General features: G+C 46.1%; 1 protein-coding gene across 1 annotated transcript in view; it reads left to right on the forward strand.

The window, feature by feature from the left end:
• Positions 1 to 874: 874 nt before the first annotated feature.
• LOC145341129 (mediator of RNA polymerase II transcription subunit 12-like protein) overlaps positions 875 to 21,740 on the forward strand; it is a 564,757-nt gene continuing 543,891 nt past the window's right edge. Inside the window, 2 exon segments of the mRNA XM_080186002.1 lie at positions 875 to 887; positions 890 to 972. Of these exon segments, the coding sequence (XP_080042128.1) occupies positions 875 to 887; positions 890 to 972 (96 nt within the window).

Below are 21,740 nucleotides of genomic sequence, written 5' to 3' on the forward strand. Positions count from 1 at the left end.
CATGCTCAGCTGTGACCAGCTTCTGGCGTTTGAAGCAGGAATAAACCTCTGGAAAGGTAAGGGCAGCATTGAACAATCCAGACAAGGATAGGGAGGGAGGGCAAAGGATTATTTTATATATTGCTGCTGCTGCTGCTGCTGTTCCCTGGGCACAAGTTTTGAGTGGAACCTATGCTAATAAATTTAAATAATAATTAAAAAAAACCCACAAATCTTGCAACATGTTTCATTCCCGCGACACCAAGATGCAAAACATCTGATTTTAATAACAAAATAATAAATTTAAAAAAATGTTACCTCATTGGAAAGAAGGGGGCAAAACCCAATTGAGAGAGTTGTTAGTCGAATGTTATTTGCCATCTCTCTTACTGGCCCTTTGCAATGAATACTTTTTGTATCAATCAACTGAGACAATATATCCTGAGATGCTAGAGTGGGGAAAGGAATAAAAAATGTCCAATTGGTGACAATCTCAAAGAGATACTGAGTGGATTCTGACAGATAGAATGTAGCATCTCACAACATCAGGGGGACAAGTCAAGAGATTTAATTTCAGAGAAATCCATACAAACCACATTTAAATCAGATATAAATACAATATTTGTGAATGTAATCTGTATTTCAACAGAATTTGAGTGCACCTGATACAGTAGTAACTTGGTGAGGGCTGTGTGATTTATCTGACATTATCTTTGCACGTGAAGTTGGGCACTGTTGTCTCTGGTTTTATGTGTGCAGCAGGGTGATTTTGGATTTTTAATTTAATTTTTATTTTTCTCATTCTGTCTTTAAAAGCTGAGAGGGATCAGCTAAAGGATTGTGGGAAGCCGGCTGCAAACTCTGCTGCTTTCTGAGGCGGAGGCTCAGGGAGGGGATGGCGGCGTTCGGCTCCTCAGCTACGAAGAGCGGCCGCTCAAGCGGCCCCGGCTCGGCCCCCCGGACGTCTACCCGCAAGACCCCAAACAGAAGGAGGTAACCCGGGGGAGAGGGAGGCTGCCCATGGCGCACACACACACCCACACCTAGAGACACCACCCCCGCCCCATAGAGACATCATCCCCCCACCCCCAGAGAAACCACACCATAGAGACACATTTCACCCCCCCCCATGGATGTACCCCCCCCCCCCATGGAGTACCCCCCCCCCCATGGATGTACCCCCCACCCATGGATGTACCCCCCCACCATGGATGTAACCCCCAGGTCCCCCCTCCCCCATGGATGTACCCCCCCCCCCCATGGATGTACCCCCCCCCCCCATGGATGTACCCCCCCCCCATGATGTACCCCCCCCCCCCATGGATGTACCCCCCCCCCCATGGATGTACCCCCCCCCCATGGATGTACCCCCCTCCCCCCATGGATGTACCCCCCCCCCCCATGGATGTACCCCCCCCCCCATGGATGTACCCACCCCCACCCCCCCCCCATGGATGTACCCACCCCACCCCCCCCCCATGGATGTACCCACCCCACCCCCCCCCCCATGGATGTACCCCCCCCCCCATGGATGTACCCCCCCCCCCATGATGTACCCCCCCCCCCATGGATGTACCCCCCCCCCCCCATGGATGTACCCCCCCCCCCCATGGATGTACCCCCCCCCCCATGGATGTACCCCCCCCCCCCCATGGATGTACCCCCCCCCCCATGGATGTACCCCCCCCCCATGGATGTACCCCCCCCCCCCATGGATGTACCCCCCCCCCCCCATGGATGTACCCCCCCCCCCCCATGGATGTACCCCCCCCCCCCCCCATGATGTCCCCCCCCCCATGGATGTACCCACCCCACCCCCCCCCCCCCATGGATGTACCCACCCACCCCCCCCCCCCCCCCCCCATGGATGTACCCACCCACCCCCCCCCCCCATGGATGTACCCACCCCCACCCCACCCCCCCAATGATGTACCCACCCCACCCCCCCCCCCCCATGGATGTACCCACCCCCCCCCCCCCCCCATGGATGTACCCCACCCCCCATGGATGTACCACCCCACCCCCCCCCCCCATGGATGTACCCACCCCACCCCCCCCCCCCATGGATGTACCCACCCCACCCCCCCCCACCCTGGATGTACCCACCCCACCCCCCCCCCAATGGATGTACCCACCCCACCCCCCCCCATGGATGTACCCACCCTCCCCCCACAGGGATGCCCCCGCATCTCCCTCAACCCCAACTTCCCCGATTTACCTACCTCTCTCTGCCACATTTGCCCACCACGTCACGATCCCTATACCCTGACCCGACGCAGAGCATCACTCTGAATTTTTCCCCTTCACCTTCATCTACTCCCAATTGCTGACCACCCTGGTGCCTACCCTCACAGCCCCCCCCCCCCCCCCCCCATACCCTTCTTTCCCCCCTCCAACCTCATCACCTGTCTCTATCAGTTTTCTCGCTCAAGTCTGAATGTCATGACGATCGCTGCATTGGAAATGTATGTCACTGTTAAGTTCTGGTACACAGTTGTTCTTGGCCTTTTTTCAATCCTGGGCCTGCCTCATTATTCGCAGACTGATGCTTAGGAGAGAAGCACTCTGACAGCAGCATCTTCTCTGGCACTGTCATTTCTTCAGCTTTCAGAGGCATAAAATCTGATTGGGTTATTTCCATTTATTTTGCTTGGGAAATGAGTTCTTGTCACTTTGCAAAAGTGCTGGTAGGTGCAATGAAAATACATTTTCTGACTCCTGCACGTTAATACACTAGCTGAGATATCTCTCCTGACTTTCAGGGCATTTGGTAAGTTGTCACATCAAAACTTATTATACAAAGTAAGAGCACATGATATGGGGAATAACATATCTGCAGGGATAGAGGATTGGTCAGCTAACCAGAACACAGAGAGTAGGAATGAATGGGTCTTTTTCAGGTAGGCAAGCTGTAACTTGTGGAGTGCCACTATTGCTGCTGGGGCCCTATTGGAGGGGTGGGGGTGGGGGTGGTGGTGGTGGGAGAGGGGAGAGAGCGAGGGCCTCATGATATTATTGCCAGACCACTATTCCAGAAACTTAGCAAATGTTCCGGGGACCAGGGTTCGAATCCCGCCACAACAGATGGTGAAATTTGAATTCAATAAGAAGTATTTGGCATTAAGAATCTGCTAATGACCATGAAACCATTGTCGATTGTGGGGGAAAAACCCATCTGGTTCACTGATGTCCTCCAGGGAAGGAAATCTGCTGTCTTTACCTGGTCTGGTCTACATGTGACCCCAGACCTACAGCAATGTGGTTGACTCTCAACTGCCCTCAGGCAACTAGGGATGGGCAATAAATGTTGGCCAACCAGTGACGCCCATGTCCCACAAACGAATAAAAAAAAATTTCCCATCTGTATCTGTGACTCGGATGAAGGGACTGAATGAATGGCAGATAAATTTGTCAATGATGCCCAGAAATAGGATGTTGATAGGTTAATGGAACTGACAAAAAAAAGGCAGAAAGAGTATAATGTGGGAAAAAATGAAGCACTTTGGGAAGCTTATAAAAGCTGTATGTTAATTAAATGGAGAGTGTGCAGAATGCTGATGTACACAGGGATCCTGGCAGGTGAACCGCACAGTGTTAGTATGCAGGCTGATTTATTGTTGTTACGTGTATTAGCATACAGTGAAAAGTATTATGTCTTGAGTGCTATACAGACAAAGCATACCATGCCTAGCGAAGTAAAGGAGAGGGTGCAGAATGTAGTGTTACAGTCTTAGCTAGGGTGTTGAGAAAGATCAATTTGACGCAGGGTAGGTCCATTTAGAAGTCTGATGGCAGCAGGGAAAAAGCTGTTCTTGAGTTGGTTGGGACAGGACCTCAGACTTTTGTATCTTTTTCCTGACGGAGGAAAATGGAAGAAAGCTTGTCTGGGGCAGCGTGGGATCCTTGATTATGATGGCTGCTTTTTCAAGGCAGTGAGAAGTGTAGACTCTCAATGGATGGGAGATTGGTTTGAATGATGGGCTGGGCTTTGTTCATGACCTTTTTTCTGCAGCTGTACAGGACCTAAGTGAGACCACATCTGGAATACTGTGTATGACCTTGGTCTCCCTGTTTGAAAAAGGATATAATTGCACTAGATGCAGTTCAGGGAAGATTTATTTGACTTGTTCCTGGGATGAAGGACTTGCCTCATGAAGACAGGTTGGGCCTTTATCCATTGGAGTTTAGAAGAATGAGAGGTGATTGAAACATATGACCCTGAAGGGCCTTGACAGGGTGGATACCTGGAGGGTCTTTTCTCTGGGAGAGACTAGAATTGAGGGGAAGTGGGGGTACAGTTTAAGAATAAGTTGTCTCTCTTTTAAGTCCGAGATGAGGAAAATTTTGTTTTTCTGAGGGCCATTTGAGGAATTCTCTTCCCCAGAAGAGAAGTCACTCCAGAATTCACTGCAGTAAATGACTTCATCAATAAATGTGTAGAAGACTGTGCCAAAGAAGCAAATCTGTGTGTTCCCCAACTGGAAACCATGGATGAACAGGGATTTCCACTGCTTGCTGAAATCCATGTCTGAAGCATTCAAGTCAGGTGACCCTGACCTATACAAGAAAGCCAGACATGACCTAAGGAGACCCATCAAAGATGCTAAAAGACAGTACCAGACCAAACTGGAGTCCCAGGCTAGCCACACTAACTCTGGCAAGGTCTGTAAGACATAACAGCTTACAAGATGAAGGCATGTAACATTGCCAGCGCCAATGCACCCCTCCCTGATGAGCTCAATGCATTCTAAGTCCATTTTGAGCAAGAGATCAGCGAGAGCATGTCCTTCATCCTGGAAGTCCTGGATGAACCTGTATCTGGGGTCACCACTGCAGATGTCAGAGCAGCCTTTTCGAAGGTCAACCCACGAAAGCGACTGGCCCAGATGGGGTGCCCAGATGTGCACACAGATCCTGTGTGGATCAGCTGGCTGGGCGTTCACAGACAACTTCAACCTCTTTTTATAACAATCTGAGGTCTCTATCTGCTTCAAGAAGCTGACCATCATTCCAATATCTAAGAAAAACCAAACAGCGTGCCTTAATAACTATTGGCCATGGCTCTGTCATCCATCATTTATGAAGGGCTTTGAAAGGTTAGTCATGGCATGAATCACTTCCAGCCTCCTGGATCCACTACAGTTTGCCTACCACCGCAACAGGTGCCATTTCCCTGGCCCTGTATTCAACCCTGGAATGCCTAGATAACAAGGATACCTATGTCAGACTCTTATTTATTGACTACAGCTCAGCCTTCAACCCTATTATTCCCATGGCACCTCCCTCTGCAACTGGATCCCAAACTTCCTAACTCGCAGACCATAATCAGTGAGGACAGGCAACAACACCGAGTCCATGATCATCCTCAACACCGGTGCCCCACAACGCTGTGTTCCCAGCTCCCTACCGTACTCCTTATGCATCTATGACTGTGTGGCCAAATTCCCCTCTGGGGCGGGGTGGGGGGGAGGTGGTCAGAGTACAGGAATGACACAGAGAATCTGGTGAACTGATGCGGTAACAATAATCTCTCCCTCAATAGCCACAAAATGAAGGAGATTGTCATCGACTTCAGAAAGCATAAAGGAGATCATGCCCCTGTCTACGGGGATGAAGTAGAAAGAGTTGAGAGCTTCAAATTTTTAGGTGTCCGGATCACCAACAACCTGTCCTGGCCCTTCCATGCTGACACTATAGTTAAGAAAGCCCACCAACGCCTCTACTTTCTCAGAAGACTAAGGAAATTTGGCATGTTAGCTACGAATCTCTCCAAAATTTACAGATGCACCATAGAAAGCATTCTTTCTGGTTGTATCACAGCTTGGTATGGCTCCTGCTCTACCCAAGACCGCAAGGGACTACAAACAGTTGTGAATGTAGCCCAATCTATCACGCAAACCAACCTCCCATCCATGACTCTGTTTACACTTCCCGCTGCCTTGGCAAAGCAGCCAGCATAATTATGGACCCCACGCTGCCTGGATGTTCTCTTTTCCACCTTCTTCCTTCAGGAAAAAGATACAAAAGTCTGAAGTTGTGACTCAAGAACAGCTTCTTCCCTGCTGCCTTCAGACTTTTGAATGGACTTACTTGGCATTAAGTTGATCTTTCTCTACACCCTAGCTGTGACTGTAATACTATATTCTACACTCTCTCATTTCCTTCTCTATGAGCGGTATGTTTTGTCTGTATAGTGCGCAAGAAAGAATGCTTTTCGCTGTATGTTAATACATGTGACAATAATAGATCAAATCAAGGAGGCAACAGGGGCTAGGTCATTGTTCAGGGTGGAGTTGATAGATTTTTGTTAGACGAGGGAGTGAAGGATTATGGTGGGGGTGCGGGAAAGGCAAGAAAGTGGAGTTGGGACCACAACTCATCAGCCATGATCTTATTGAGTGGCGAAGCAAGCTCGAAGACCCGACTGGTCTACTCCTCCCAAGACTGATGTTTTGATTACGATGCCAGCTTCACAGCATCACAAAGCCTGCCATTATGTTGCCAACCTTTTTTATTCATTCATGGGACATGCTGGCTGGCTAGCATTTATTGCCCATCCCTAGTTACTCTGGGAGGGCAGTTGAGAGTCAACCACGTTGCTGTGGCTTTGGAGTCATAATGTAGGCCAGGTCATATAAGGATGGCAGATTTCTTTCCCTAAAGGACATCAGAGAACCAAATGGCTTTATCTGGCAATTGACATGATCATCAGTAGATTCTTAATCCCAGATTTTTTAAATTGAATTTAAATTTCATCACCTGCTGTGGCAGGATTCGAAACCAGTGCCCAGAATGTTAGCTGAGTTTATGGATTGATAGTCTAGCAATAATACCACTCAGAGACATCTATAGAACATAGAATTCCCACACAACAGAAGGAGGCCAGTCGGCCTATCAAGTCTGTACCGCATACATTTGCACCCTGGCCCTGTTCCCGTAACTCCACACATTTACCCTGCCATTCCCCTGACACTTGGGGGTCAATTTAACAAGGCCAATCCACCTAACCCACTTATCTTTGGACGGTGGGAGGAAACCTGCACAGGTACGGGGAGAAAGTGCACACTTCGCACAGACTGTGACCTGAGGCCAGAATTGAACCTGGGTCCCTGGTGCTGTGAGGCAGCAGTGCTAACCGCAGTGCTAACCACTGTGCCACCGTCCTGCCCTATGCGTCACCCTGCAACCCTATACCATACAATAACTATGATATATATTACAATTTGTACGTGCAAAAGATGGGAGGGAAGAGCGTTTCTGTTACATATTAAAGGAAATGTGAGTTAAATTGCAGTGTAATCCTACAACATAAATATTTTACATTTAATAATTATCTGTGCTGTATAGGTTTCCACTTGTGTGCATTGTGATATGGTACTTTATTGCCTAATTGCTTTAGAACTTTGAAGTGTGTTGGTGCAGTCAGTCTAAATTATATTTGAAGTAATGGCTTTTTTTTGTAGCTGGAATATTCAGCTGTAAATTAAATATAAACAGCAGTTAATGACTGCAAGTTTGCTGTATATTTGGATTCGACAATTGAATTTGAAAGGTGCTGCTCTAGTGTTTTTCCTGTTCCTGCCATTTAATTTAGCAGAGGTTCTGGCAGCCTGCTGGTACCTCTGTCCAACTGGTCTTGATGGTGTATGGATCCAGGAGTTATAGGGGTGGGGCACTGGCACAGTGGCATTTTTACTAGTAATCCGGAAACCCAAGGATCCAAGTTCGAATCCCACTGCGGCAGATGGTGAAATTTGACTTTCTGAAACCATTGTCAATTGTCGTAAAAATCAATCTGGTTCACTAATGTCCTTTTAGGGAAGGAAATCTGCTGTCCTTACCTGGTCTGGCCTATGTGTGACCCCAGAGCCACAACAATGTGGTTGACTCTTTTTTATAAAAGTAAGTTACTGTGGATGCTGGAATCTGAAACAAAAACAGAAAATGCCAGAAGATCTGACAGCATCTATGGTGAGAGAACAGAGCCAGTGTTTCAAGTCAAGATGACCCTTTGTCAGAGTTGGGCTGACTCAATGTTGGCTCTATTCTCTCTCCACAGACGCTGTCAGATCTTCCGAGATCTTCCAGAATGTTCTGGTTTTGTTGTGTGTGGTTGACTCTGAGTTGCTCTCTGAAATTGCCCAGCAGGCCACTCAGTTCAAGGTCAATTAGGAATGGGCAAAAAATGCTGGGCCAGTCAGAAGATGCCCAATCCCATGAATGAACAAAACAAAGTGGGTATGTGTGCATGTGCACGTTTGCTTGTGTTGTGGAACAAGAACCCTGATTGACCTGTCATTCTCTCGTTTCCAAGGTGAGGCATCTTGAGATGGTCTGTGGGTCTTCCATTGTGTCCTCATCAACTCGCTCGATAAAGAAACTTAAGGATCAGCCATGGGATATGTCTGGCATGTTCTGGTGTATTTGCCCACTGATCCATCTGCCTTTTATAACCTTTTGAGCTGTTTCGTCCTTGATTAGGAAAATCGACCAGATACTTGAGATGTACCCTATCAAATGGCTGTGAAGTTACACCAAAGCCGGTGGAACAGTGGTCAGCACTATTGCCTCACAGCGCCAGGGCCTCAGATTTGATTCTCGGCTTGGGTCGCTGTCTGTCCAGAGTCTGCATGTTCTCCCCACGTCTGCGTGGGTTTCCTCCAGGTGCTTCTGTTTCCTACCACAGTTCGAAAGACGTGCTGGTTAGGTGTGTTGGCCACGCTGAATCAACCCCTCAGTGTTTCCAAACAGGCGCCAGAGTGTGGCGACTCAGGGATTCTCACAGTAACTTCATTGTGGTGTTAATGTAAGCCTACTTGTGACCCTAATAAATAAACTAAAAGAAAAGAGAAACTGATGCTGATTGCATCTTTTTACATTGTTTAGCTTGGTTAAATGCACACATGATACCTGCACACTCGCTAAACCAACTTCCATGAATAGGTTCAGGTTGTACAGCTTATGATTAAAATTTGCATTTTGATGTTCATTTTTCCAATGAATGAGGGTCTGACTTTGTGGTGATTATTATCTGAGCCTGTCTGCCGAACAAGCCTCTGAGCAAAGATAGGCAGGCATTGCTAATTATAATTATCTATGCCTCCATCAAGTTGGCAGATTCATTTCAATCTTCATTTAAAACGTTGTCTTTCATAACCATCAAATACTAACGAACTGATTGTAATGATGGAAGGAGTGTTGTTCGGCAGCCGGCAGAGTTGCAATGCGCTGCAAAACTGTGATGCATTGTGGAATTCAGATGGTATCAGGAGCCGTGGGAATAAAGGTCACATTGGTCCAGAGCATCCCTTTGTCAGCTGGAGGGAGGGTAATGAGCATTCCAGCAGGAGACTGTTAGTTCAAGGGGGCTGGAGTATAAGAGTAAAGAGGTATTGCTGCAACTGTACAGTGTACCAGAGAGGCCACCTTTAAAAGGAAATTCATTTATAAGCGTGGTGCAGAATGAAGCAGTCAGAACAGAACGCACAAACGATAAAGGTTAGTTTAACTCGGTTTAAAAAATCTGGATGAGGAACCCAACAAGAGACCTGCGTCATAGACCTTTAAATCAGCTCCTGCTCAATGAGGTGTATCCTATAGAAATAACTTTAATAGTCAACGAAAGATCTCTTAAAAGGGAAATCGGCACAAGATCCTTGGCCACGGTCATAGGGGAGCAGGCATTCTGATACCTTAAAGCCTGCGACCCTTGATCGAGTGATTCAAGAGCTATTTTGTCGACCTATACAGGAGAATCTGAAGGCAGTAGGGTGGGCTACTGTTACAGTTTTGTACAGAAACCAAACAACTTGACTACCTGTTCTAATGATTGAGAGTCACAGACTTTTTTAAAATTTATTCGTGGGCCGTGGGCGTTGCTGGCTGGCCAGCATTTATTACCCATCCCTAGTTGCCCTTGGAGGGCAGTTGAGAGTCAACCACATTGCTGTAGCTCTGGAGTTACTTGGAGGCCAGACTGGGTAAGGACAGCATATTTCCTTCCCTAAAGAACCAGATGGGTTTTCCAACAATCGACAATGGTTTCATGATCATCAGTAGATTCTTAAGTCCAGATTTTTTTAAATTGAATTCAAATTCCACCATCTGCTGTGGCAGGATTCGAACCCATGTCCCCAGAACATTAGCTGAGTTTTTGGATTAATAATTTAGTGACAATACCACTAGGCCGTCACCTCCCCTGGCCTCCTGAGTTGGAGACTGCTGGAAGCAGTAAAATGAGACTGGTTGGGGATAGCACGCATTCAGGACGGAGGTTTTTAAGATTTTTACTGTGCAAATTGACTCGATGCAGACCAAAAGGAACTGGGATGAATAATGAGCTAAAGCCAAGATCTGTTTGAATCCTGAGGCAATGCCAAAATTCCTTTCGGCTCACCCAGTGTCTTATGTGCTTCATAAGGTAGAAGTGGGGCTTGGGAGACTGGAAGACTTGGGTGTCATACAACTTGTACACATCCCTGAATGGCCTACACCCAAAGTCCCTGTTCACAAACCAGATCACATTGTAAGAAACTGTGGGGTTTATAAACTTAGTGTAAATCGAAGAGCTTAGATAGATACATACCCCCTTTGTAGAATTGAAGGCCTCCACACCAAATTAGCAGGGGGCCTTACTTCCTCTGAGTTACATCCCAGTCACAGCAGCTGGAGTTGGATGAAGATTCCCAGTTAGTTACCGTCAACACCCAGAAAGGGTTATCCAAGTACACACGTTTAACCTCCTGGAGTCTCACTGGCCTGTGCCATTTTCCAGCATATGATGGAAAGTTGATTCCAGGGAATTCCTTACAGAGTGGTAAATCTGGACAATGTCGTAATTACAGGAGAATCAGCTGAGTAGCACAAGGCGAGCTTAAGAGGAAGTTATATGAAGATTTAAAGAAGGGTGCGTCTGTTTGAACTGAGATAGACGCACTTTCCAGGTGAATGAAGTTACATACCTGGGTTTCAGGGTCGCTGCTAAAGGCTGACATCCTTTGGAGGATAAAGTTGAAACAATTAAGCAAGTACCACAACCTAAAAATGTATTGGAGTTAAAATCGTTCCTACGAATGGCGAGTTATTATAGCAGATTCTTACAAAATGTGTCTACAATTTTAGCCCACCACCAGCTTTTGAAGAAACATCAGTGATGGGATTTGATTTACCATTGTCACGTGTATTAGCATACAGTGAAATGTAGTGTTACAGTCATTGCTGTGGTGTAGAGAAAGATCAACTTAATGCGAGGTAGGTCCATTCAAAAGTCTGACGGCAGCAGGGAAGAAGCGGTTCTTGAATCAGTTGGTCCGTGACTTCAGGCTTTTGTAGCTTTCTCCTGTGGGAAGAAGGTAGAAGAGAGAATGTGTGGGGTCCTTAATTATGCTGGCTGCTTTTCCGAGGCAGTGGGAAGTGTAGACAGTGTCAATGGACGGGAGGCTGGTTTGCGTGATGTATTGGGCTACATTCACGACCGTTTGTAGCTTTTTGCAGTCTTGGGCAGAGCAGGAGCCTTACCAAGCTGTGATACAGCCAGAAAGAATGATAAATCTGTAAAAGAAATAGTGGGAAGCACAAAAAGGAGGAATTTGCAAAAGTGAAACAAGCCTTCCAGTCATCAGCACTGTGTGTGCTTAGATCCAACCAAATCATTGATCGTTACCTGTGATGCATCACTATATGGGAGCAGACTTGTCCCACAAAATGTCAGTTCCGTTTGTGTCAAGAACTTTTATCAGATGCTGTGAAAAGGTTTCTCAGATAAACAAAGAAAGTCTGGCCATGACTTATGCAGTGAAAATGTTTCATTAATATATATAAGGTAGACGTTTTATCCATAGTATCAGATCTCACCCTTTGTTGGGTTTATTCAAAGAGGACAAACCAGTGCCACCAAATACCATTGTGAGGGTGCAGAGATGGACTCTGCGAGGTGCATACAGCTACTCTTTCCTTCATAGGCCAGAAACGAAAGTATTGGACGCGGATGTACTCATCCGCTTACCTCTGCTGCAGACGGTGCCTTCACCACCGGTACCACGAGAAATAGTGTCGGTGCTGCATCTGACCTTTTGCCAGTCTCAGTTATTCATATGAGAACATGGACCCAAAGGAACCCGATTCTATGGAAAGTTAAGAGGAAGGTGATGCAAGGGTGGCGATAAGTCAGAGTATCTTGCACCTTACCAGCAGCACGGCTGGAGATAATGTCAGGGCGGCATGTTATTGTGGGGGGGCGGGGCGGCTCATATTACAGTTCCACCCCAGGGGTGATGGCTTTTATTACAAGAATTGCATGGCACACACCCAGGACAAAGGATGAAAGCACTGGCCTGAAGTTATGTTTTGTGGCTAGGCATCGATAAAGAAATCAAAAGAATGGTCAACCAGTGTCTGGGTTGTCATTGCCATTGGTGAATATGCATCAATGGGATTGGCTGGGTAGGCCTTGGTCAAGACTACGCATAAACTTCACAAGACCATTCATGGGGCATATCTTCCTCATCCTGTTGGGCGCACATTCCAAATGACGATGTCCAATTGGCAAGGTCTATGGCCGCCATCGACAAGTTGAGGCAGATTGTTTCCATCAGTGGAATCCCAGCGGTCTTAGTGTCAGAGAACGGTGCAGCATTCACAGCAGAGGAGTTTTGGAAATTCATTTAGTCAAACGACATTCACCATGTTGGTTCATTCCCTTGCCACTCGTCTTCCAGTGGGTTAGCAGAAGGAGCTGTACGAACATTCAAATCATCACGGAAAAAGCAAGTTCATAGACATTTGCCTTTATGTTTCGTGTTGCCAAGAAATGTGACCACGGGGATTAACGCCAGCTGAATTACTCATGGGACGCCACTTACTGACCCGTTTTGGATTTGGTATTCCCGGATTTGGCAGGATGAACAGAGGTTAGGTAAACCTCCCATCAAGAAAACCATGACTCGAGGTAAAAGGGACAAAGTTTTCCAAGTTGGTGATTTAGTTTTGGCCAGGAACTTTGCAGCAGGACTGACAAGGGTGGCTGGCAAAATTGTGTAAAAGAACAGGACCAGTCTCTTTTATTGCAGAAGTACAAGGTCGTCTTGTCAAAAAAAAAAGCATGTGGATCATTTGAGGAAGAATGTCTTCTCTCGGAGTGGTGAATCTTTGGAACTCTTTACCGTAGGAAGCTGTGGAGGCTGAGACCCTGAACGCTTTCAAAGCTGAGATCGATGGGTTTAATTCAGTCGGGGAATTAAGGTTTACGGAGATAAGGAGGAAAAGCGGACTTGGTGAGTGCTGGGTCAGCCATGATCTCATTAAATGGCGGAACAGGTTTGAAGGGCTGAATGCCTACTCCTGTTCCTTATGGCAGCCATTCACAAAGCACTTCAATGTATTTGTGGAGAGCAGTGTGAAAAGAAATGACCTGAGAAGACACTTTTCTTAGGCCACACTTCGTTTAAGAAAGGTAGCAAGAATAATCCAGGTAATTACAGGCTGGTGAGCTTTATATCAATGGTAGGGAAATTATTGGAGAGGATTCTTCGAGACAGGGTTTATTCCCTCTTGGAAGTAAGTGAAATTATTAGTGAGAGGCAACTTGGTTTTGTGAAAGGGAGGTCGTCTCTCATGAACTTGATCAAGTTTTTCGAGGAAGTGACGAAGATGATTGAGGGTAGGGCAGTGGACTTCATGGACTTCAGTAAGACTTTTGACAAGGTCACGCGTGGCAGATGGTGCAGAAGGTGAAGTTGCAGGGGATCAGAGATGAGCTGGCAAAGTAGATACAAAACTGGCTCGGTCAAAGAAGGCAGAGGGTAGCAGCGGAAGTGTGCGTTTCTGAATGGAGTGTTGTGATAAGTGGCGTTCCTCAGGGGTCAGTGTTGGGACCTTTGCTGTTTGTAACATATATCAATGAATTGGAGGAAAATGTAACTGGATTGATTAGTAAGTTTGCGAATGACACAAAGATTGGTGGATTTGCGAATAGCGATGAGGATACAGCAGGATATAGATCAGTTGGAGACTTGGGCGGAGAGATGGCAGATGGAGTTTAATCTGGACCAATGTGAGGTAATGCATTTTGCAAGGTCAAATTTAGATAGGAAATATACAGTAAATGGCAGAACTCTTAAGAGCATTGATAAGCAAAGTGACCTGGGTTTACAGGTCACTGAAAGTGGCAATGTAAGTGGAGAAGGTAGTCAAGAAGGCATACGGCATGCTTGCTTTCACTGGCTGGGGCATTGTGTTTAAAAATTGGCAAGTCATTTTGCAGCTTTTTAGAACCTTATGCTGCACTTAGAATATAGTGTTCAATTCTGGTCGCCACACTACCAGAAGGATATGGAGGCTTTGGAGAGGGTACAAAAAAGATTTACCGGGATGTTGCCTGGTATGGAGGGCATCAGCTATGAGGAGAGGTTGGAGAAACTTGGTTTGTTCTCACTGGAACGATGGAGGTTGAGGGGTGACCTGATAGAAGTCTACAAGATTATGAGAGGCATGGACAGAGGGGATAGTCAGAAGCTTTTTCCCAGGGTGCAAGAGTCAATTACTAGGGGGAACAGGTTTAAAGTGCGAGGGGCAAGGTTTAAAGGAGATGTATGAAGCAGATTTTTTTACACAGAGAATAGTGGGTACCCAGAACTCGTTGCCGGGGGAGATAATGGAAGCGGATACAGTAGTGCCATTAGTGACAAGCACATGAATAGGATGGGAATAGAGGGGTATGGTCCCCGAAAGGGTAGGGGGTTCTAGTTCAGTCGGGCAGCATGGTCGATACAGGTTTAGAGGGCTGAAGGGCCTGTTCCTGTGCTGTAATTTTCTTTGTTCTTTGGGGTTCGGGGGTAAGACTGAGGTGGAGTGGGGAGATGCAAACGCCTCTGCCGCTCTTGAATTCTGGTTTTGGAAATAAGTCTTTCTGAATTGATTGCCTTGCATAATGTACGAGGAGGTGTTTAGAATTCTTTATTGGATGTCTCCGCTGAGGATTAATGATAAACGTGGGGCTGATCAGTGGGCATGGAGCTGAGCTTTGACAGAAATTCCACACCTTGTATTAAGCAATGATGTGGAGATGTCGGCATTGGACCGGGGTGTGCACAGTAAGTAGCCTCATAACACCAGGTTAAAGTCCAACAGGTTTATTTGGAACCACGAGCTTTTGGAGCACTGCCCCTTCATCACCTGATGAAAGAGCAGTGCTCCGAAAGCTCATGATTCCAAATAAACCTGTTGGACTTTAATCCGGCGTTATATTAAGCTGATCTTTCTCTATACCCTAACTGTGACTATAACAACGCTATATTCTGCACCCTCTCCTCCTACGAATGGTCTGTATAGCATGCAAGAAACAATCCTTTTCACTGTATCCCAATACATGTGACAGTGATAAATCAAATCAATGTGCTGAGTTTAGATGATGTGATGCCAGATTATGCCGCAACGTATTAGTTTTATTTCACTTGACAGAAGATGCTGGAAGTTTTATTGTATTCCAGAAAATCTGTCTGATTATCACTCACTCTATTGCGTCTCGACCTTGCAACTTTGACAGACTAAATCCATTTCCTCCCTTTTCCCCTCCCTACCAAATATCCACGAATGAGTCGCATTCGACTGGTGTTAACACAGCTCATTTGTTCCAGTTGAGGGTATTTGTGCTGAGGTTACCCCAGTCGGAGCAGTGTGCAAGCCAGCGCTGCTGCAGTGGCAGATTATCATCGTGCTGGTTGTAAATAACTTCAGTCTGTGGTAACGCCTCAAACCAGGAGAGGCCCTGGAATCACGGTGCTGATACAGTGTGACAGTGCTCCACCTCTTATTGGTATAAGCCTGACAGCTAGTCCTTTCCTCTGAAGCAAAGTGCATGCTTGCATGTCATGTTTACACGCTTGACAGATGTGGGTTTTGGAGCAATTCTGGATACAAACAGTCATATGTCTATGGTGACATGAACATCTCACTCGCACTACACACATGAAGGTAAATTTCAATGCTGGGCTATCTTCCTTCTTCCGTGGTGCTTGCCCTGAAATTCCACCGACCAGTAATTAATCAGAGTAAAAGTATCAAACTTTCTACAGGAAAGGATGAATGGTTGAGAGCAATTATAAGGCAGTAATGTCAGCAGGTTGCTTGGCTAATAATGTAAATCAGTGTAGGTTTGCCATTTGAGCTGTCCATGTAATAAATAGGAATGCAGTGGCAGGCATAGGCCATTCAGCCCTTCGAGGCAGCTCCACTGTTTATTACGATTGACAACCTTAATGTTTCATCTGATAAGACAGCACCTCCAAAACTGCAGCCCTCCCTCAGTGCTGCACTGGAGTATCAGCCTCGCTCATTCTGAGTGGGACTTAAAGCCACAACCTTTTGACTTTGAGGTGAGAGAACTATCCCTGCTGAGATACGTGAATCAATAGTCCTGTTGTCTATAAAGAATCATGCTATACAACAAGGGGGTTGGTTAGCTCAGTTGTCTGGATGGCTAGCTCATGATGCAGAGCAATGCTGACAACACACTCTTTCCCATTTCTCTCTCTCTTTCTCTCTTTCTCTCTTTCTCTCTCTCTCTCTCTCTCCCCCTCTGGGACAGTGAGTAAATTTAAGGAGGAGTTAGACAGATTTTTAATTGGTAATGGGTTGAAGGGTTATAGAAAGAAGGCAGGAAAAGGGGCATGAGTGTGGCAGCCATGATCGAATGGCGGAGCAGACTCGATTGGGCCGAATGGCCTAATTCTGCTCCTATATCTTATGAACACAGATGTTCTGGAGATTTATTTCTCTTCATGGTCTGTGTTGTTTGTGCTACTTGTTTGCCTGGGTTAAAAGGTGTCAGTGATTTAAGATTACATCTGCGTTGTCAGGCAGTTGTCCCACTTGAAAAGCCACAAAATACATCTGGCTGAAGGAGGTGAATGGGTTGGCTCTTGTGTGAAGTGTGAAGCTTTATCTGTGAGCTGTGCTGAATGTTAAGCCAGCATTGTGGCAGCTGCTCTGATTTTGGGGTCATTACAGGATTATTGGTGTCAGCCATAGCTCAGTGGTTGGCACTCTCGCTTCTGAGTCAAAAGGTTATGGGTTTATGCTCTGCCTGTGTCTCTCTCGTGCTCTCTCTGTGCCTCTTTCTGTCTCTCTTTGTTTCTTTTTCTTTCTTTCTTTCTCTTTTTTTTCTTTCTCCTTTTTTTTCTTTCTTTCTCTTTTTTTCTCTTTCTTTCTCTCCCTTTCTTTCTTTTTCTCTCTCCCTTTCTTTCTTTTTCTCTCTCCCTTTCTTTCTTTTTCTCTCTCCCTTTCTTTCTTTTTCTCTCTCCCTTTCTTTCTTTTTCTCTCTCCCTTTCTTTCTTTTTCTCTCTCCCTTTCTTTCTTTTTCTCTCTCTCTCTCTCTGCACCACTCTCTATGGACTAACTGCTGGAAAATGGGATTAGAATTGATGGGTGCATGATGGCTGGTGCTGACATGATAGACTGAATAGACACTTTCTGTGCTGTAAAGCTCAGTGGTCCACTCAATTTGAGGCAATTACTAGGGGGAAGTTTATAGGAGATGTAGGAAGCATGTTTATTTACACAGGGTGTTGGGTGCCTGGAATACAGTGCTGAGGGAGGTTGTGGAAGCAGATATGATAGTGACTTTTAAGGAGCATCTTGACAAATACATGAATAGGATGGGGAATAGAGGGATATGGCTCCCGGAAGGGTAGGAGGTTACAATTTAGATGGACAGCATGGTCGCTGCAGGCTTGGAAGACCGAAGGGCCTGTTCCTGTGATGTAACAATTCTTTCCCCTCTTTTCCCTCTCTCTAAAAGATTCCGCTCACTATTTAAGGAAAAGCAGAGGAGCTTCCTTGCTTTTTTGGTAGAAGATAACTGAAATAACTCCTCAGAGGCTAGCATTCCTTCACCAGATTCCCTTTCTTTACAAACTTATCTCCACTCCTAGCAGTGTTCCAGGTACAAAGTCAGAATCTGGAGTTACAGTCGACCTGACACTCCTCATTATCTACACAGGTGAGAGTCTCTGGGCGGACAATGATTACCTCAATCAGGGAGTTCTTTCATGTACCTAACAAGTAATTACCTCAATCAGGGAGCTCATACTCCAAGAGGCCAATCTCATGGGCCTCGCTGAGTTCAATCATAGAATCCCTACAGTGCAGAAGGAGGCCATTTGGCCCATCTAGCCTACACTGACAGCAATCTCATCCAGGCCCTATCCCGTAACCCCATGTATTTACTGTGTTAATCCCCCTGACACTAAGGGGCAATTTAGCAAGCCAATCAACATAACCCACGCATCTTTGGACTGTGGGAGGAAACTGGAGCACCCAGAGGAAACCCACGCAGACATGGGGAGAACGTGCAAACTCCACACAGACAGTCACCCAAGGCGGGAATCAAACTTGAGACCCTGGAGCTGTGAGGCAGCAATGCTAACCACTGTGCCACCACAAATCAGAATAACACAACGCATGTAGATGACACAAAGATGAGTGTAAGGACACGAAGATGAGTGGAAAAGCGAATTGCGTGGAGGGACGTGGAAAGTCTGCAGAGATTTGGATAGGCTGAGTGAGTGGGCGAGGACCTGGCAGATGGAGTATAATGTTAGCAAATGTGAGGTTATCCACTTTGGAAGAAATAATAGTAGGATGGAATATTATTTAAATGATGAAAAGTTGCAGCATGCTTCTGTGCAGAGGGACCTGGGGGTCCTTGTGCATGAATCGCAAAAACCCAGCCTGCAGGTGCAGCAGGTGATCAAGAAGGCAAATGGAATGTTGGCCTTTATCACGAGGGGGATAGAATATAAAAGCAGGGAGGTCTTGTTGCACCTGTACAGGGTGCTGGTGAAGCCGCAGCTGGAGTACTGTGTGTAGTTTTGGCCCCCTTATTTGCGAAAGGATATATTGGCCTTGGAGGGAGTACAGAGAAGGTTCATCAGGCTGATTCTGGAGATGAGGGGGTTAGCTTATGAGGAGAGATTGAACAGACTGGGCCTGTACTCGTTGGAGTTTAGAAGGCTGAGGGGGGACCTTATAGAGTCTTACAAGATAATGAAGGGGCTAGATAGGGTAGAGGTAGAGAGATTCTTTCCACTTAGAAAGGAAACCAGAACTAGAGGGCACAGCCTCAAAATAAGTTGGGGGGGGGGGGTGGCGCAGTTTAGAACAGGGTTGAAGAGGAACTTCTTCTCTCAGAGGATGGTGAATCTCTGGAATTCTCTGCCCATTGTAGTGGTGGAGGCTACCTCGTTGAATATGTTTAAATCACGGGTTGATAGATTTCTGATAGACAAGGGAATTAAGGGTTATGGGGAGCAGGTGGGTCAGTGGAACTGATCCACTTCAGATCAGCCATGATCTTATTGAATGGCGGGGCAGGCTCGAAGGGTTAGACGGCCTACTCCTCCTCCTATTTCTTATGTTCTTATTTACGTGCACACAGCCTCCATTTTAGACCACCTGGTTGGTGCACAGGATATTGAATCCATTTTGGAAGGGAAGGCTTGTGTACTTGTTGTGTTTTTGAGTGGTTTACAAACCAGGAGGCAGTCATTTATTTTTAGCATTTAATTCTCACCATTTCATTCCCTCGTCCGCAGTTTAGAGATCTATTGGTTTTTTTTTTCCCGATGGATATAAAAACTTAAGTCACAGATATTGGACTTCAGAGGTTATGTTAATGCAGAGTTGCAGCAATGAAATGATCTGAGGCCAGTGTGCCACAACAGTATATATTCACAACAGTCTGTACTAATAGTAATCATTATTGATGTGAGCCAAACCAGTCTGGGAGAATAATTTCATTACTACTGATCCTGATTGGTGAGATTGTCTTTATCTTCCAGTACATGGACTTCATCACTTGGGCACTGAGCTGACATGTGTCATTTGTCCCCATGTGGCTGCTAAGGTACAGTGTAGAAGTGTCAAACACCGAATCCCTTTGCAAATGATTGCTGCCACTTTTAAAGCCACTACCACGACTTGCATTTATGTAGCACCTTAAACGCTAGAAAAGCCTGAAGGCGCTTCACAGGAGATTGAGAATTGCACCGGAACTGATGTGAAGGAAATTTCGGGAGGGGTGACCAAAAGCCGGGTCGAAGAGGTAGATTTTTAAATGGGCGCTGTGATGGAGAGGGGAGAGACAGCCAGCGATGTTCAGGAAGGGAATTCTAGAGTGTAGGGCCTGGACGGCAGTCAGTTGCTCATGGTGCAGTGAAGGGAGTGGGGAACGCACGAGGCCAGAGTTTGGGAGAATTAAGGAATTACAGGGATGGGAAGGAAGGGCAAGACCATGTAGGAGGGTGAGGAGTTTTAACTGAAGGTGCCTAGAGGCCATTGAAGAAAGGGGTGACATGATCTGCGGCTCCTAATAGTCTTGTGAGAAAGACTGAATCGAACATGACGTAAAACTCTGAGTCCACTAAATCTTTGCTTCAAAAAAAACCCTTTCAGTTTGTTAAGTTCCGTTTGTTTGTGTGAATTACTTTTTGAAGTGGAGTGTAGTTTGTTATATTCGCAAACAGGCAGCTAGCTGGTTGGATAAAGTAAAAATCCTACAAACAACAGTGAGACGAGCAGCTTTGATGTTCTTGATTGATGGAGAAACAGTGCCTGGGAGATGGTTGAAGGCCTTGGAGCAGTGCCACAGAATCTCTCAATCACAGGATCCCTACAGTGCAGAAGGAGGCCACTCGGCTCATCGAGCCTGCAGCGACCACAATCCCACCCAGGCCCTATCCCCATAACCACACACAAGCCCTCTGACACTGAGGCAATTTAGTATGACCGACCAACCAACCTAACCACGTGTATTTGGACTAATGTCCAGCTATGTCACCTGGGCTGGAAATTAATATACTTTATAGATTCATTTGTCAGGTTTTTATAAAACTAATCACATCAAAGAGCTCTGATGAGTCCACTTTCACTCAGTAGCAGGAAAGCATTCCATCATATTTATACAGTGGTGAAGATTCTGATTTGCATGTATGTAAATGGTCCTTTCATCAAATCACAGATATCTTGGTGGAGAGGTGATGGGATGCCCTTTGTACCAATGCTAGCTCTTCGACTAGAGCCCTCTTTTTTTTAAATGACCTTTTCTACCTTACCAAATACTTATCTGATTTCCCTATTAAATGATCTAGTCTGTTCTGTGTTCAGAGGCATATAGTGCTGAAGGAGGCCATTCAGCCCATAATGCAATTCGTTCCACTTCTCTGCCCCATCCTCATAACCAGATATGTTTTTTTTTTGGCATGTCAGCTATGACTCTCACCAACTCCTACAGATGCAGATAGAAAGCATTCTTTCTGGTTACATCACAGCTTGATATGGCTCCCGCTCTACACAAGGCTGCAAGAAACTACAAAGGGTCATGAACTTAGCCCAATACATCACGCAAACCAGCCTCCCATCCATTGACTCTGTCCACACTTACCACTGCCTTGGAAAAAAAGCCAGCATAATTCAGGACCCCACTCTCCCAGACTGGTTTGGCTCCGCCTTCTTCCACCAAGAAAAACATACAAAAGTCTGAGGCCATGTACCAGCCAACTCTGGAACAGTTTCTTCCCTGCTGCCATCAAACTTTTGAAGGACCTGCTCGCGTTAAGTTGATCTTTTTCTACACCCCAGCTATGACTGTAACACTACGTTCTGTACTCTCTCATTTTCTTCTCTATGAACAGTGTGCTTTGTTTCTTGCATGCTATACAGACAATACTTTTCCCTGTATACTAATAAAGCAAGTCAAAATCCTCTTT

The sequence above is a fragment of the Carcharhinus amblyrhynchos genome, chromosome 3 (assembly GCF_965287045.1).
Source record: "Carcharhinus amblyrhynchos chromosome 3, sCarAmb.v2.hapA, whole genome shotgun sequence".
Classification (NCBI taxonomy): Eukaryota; Metazoa; Chordata; class Chondrichthyes; order Carcharhiniformes; family Carcharhinidae; genus Carcharhinus; species Carcharhinus amblyrhynchos.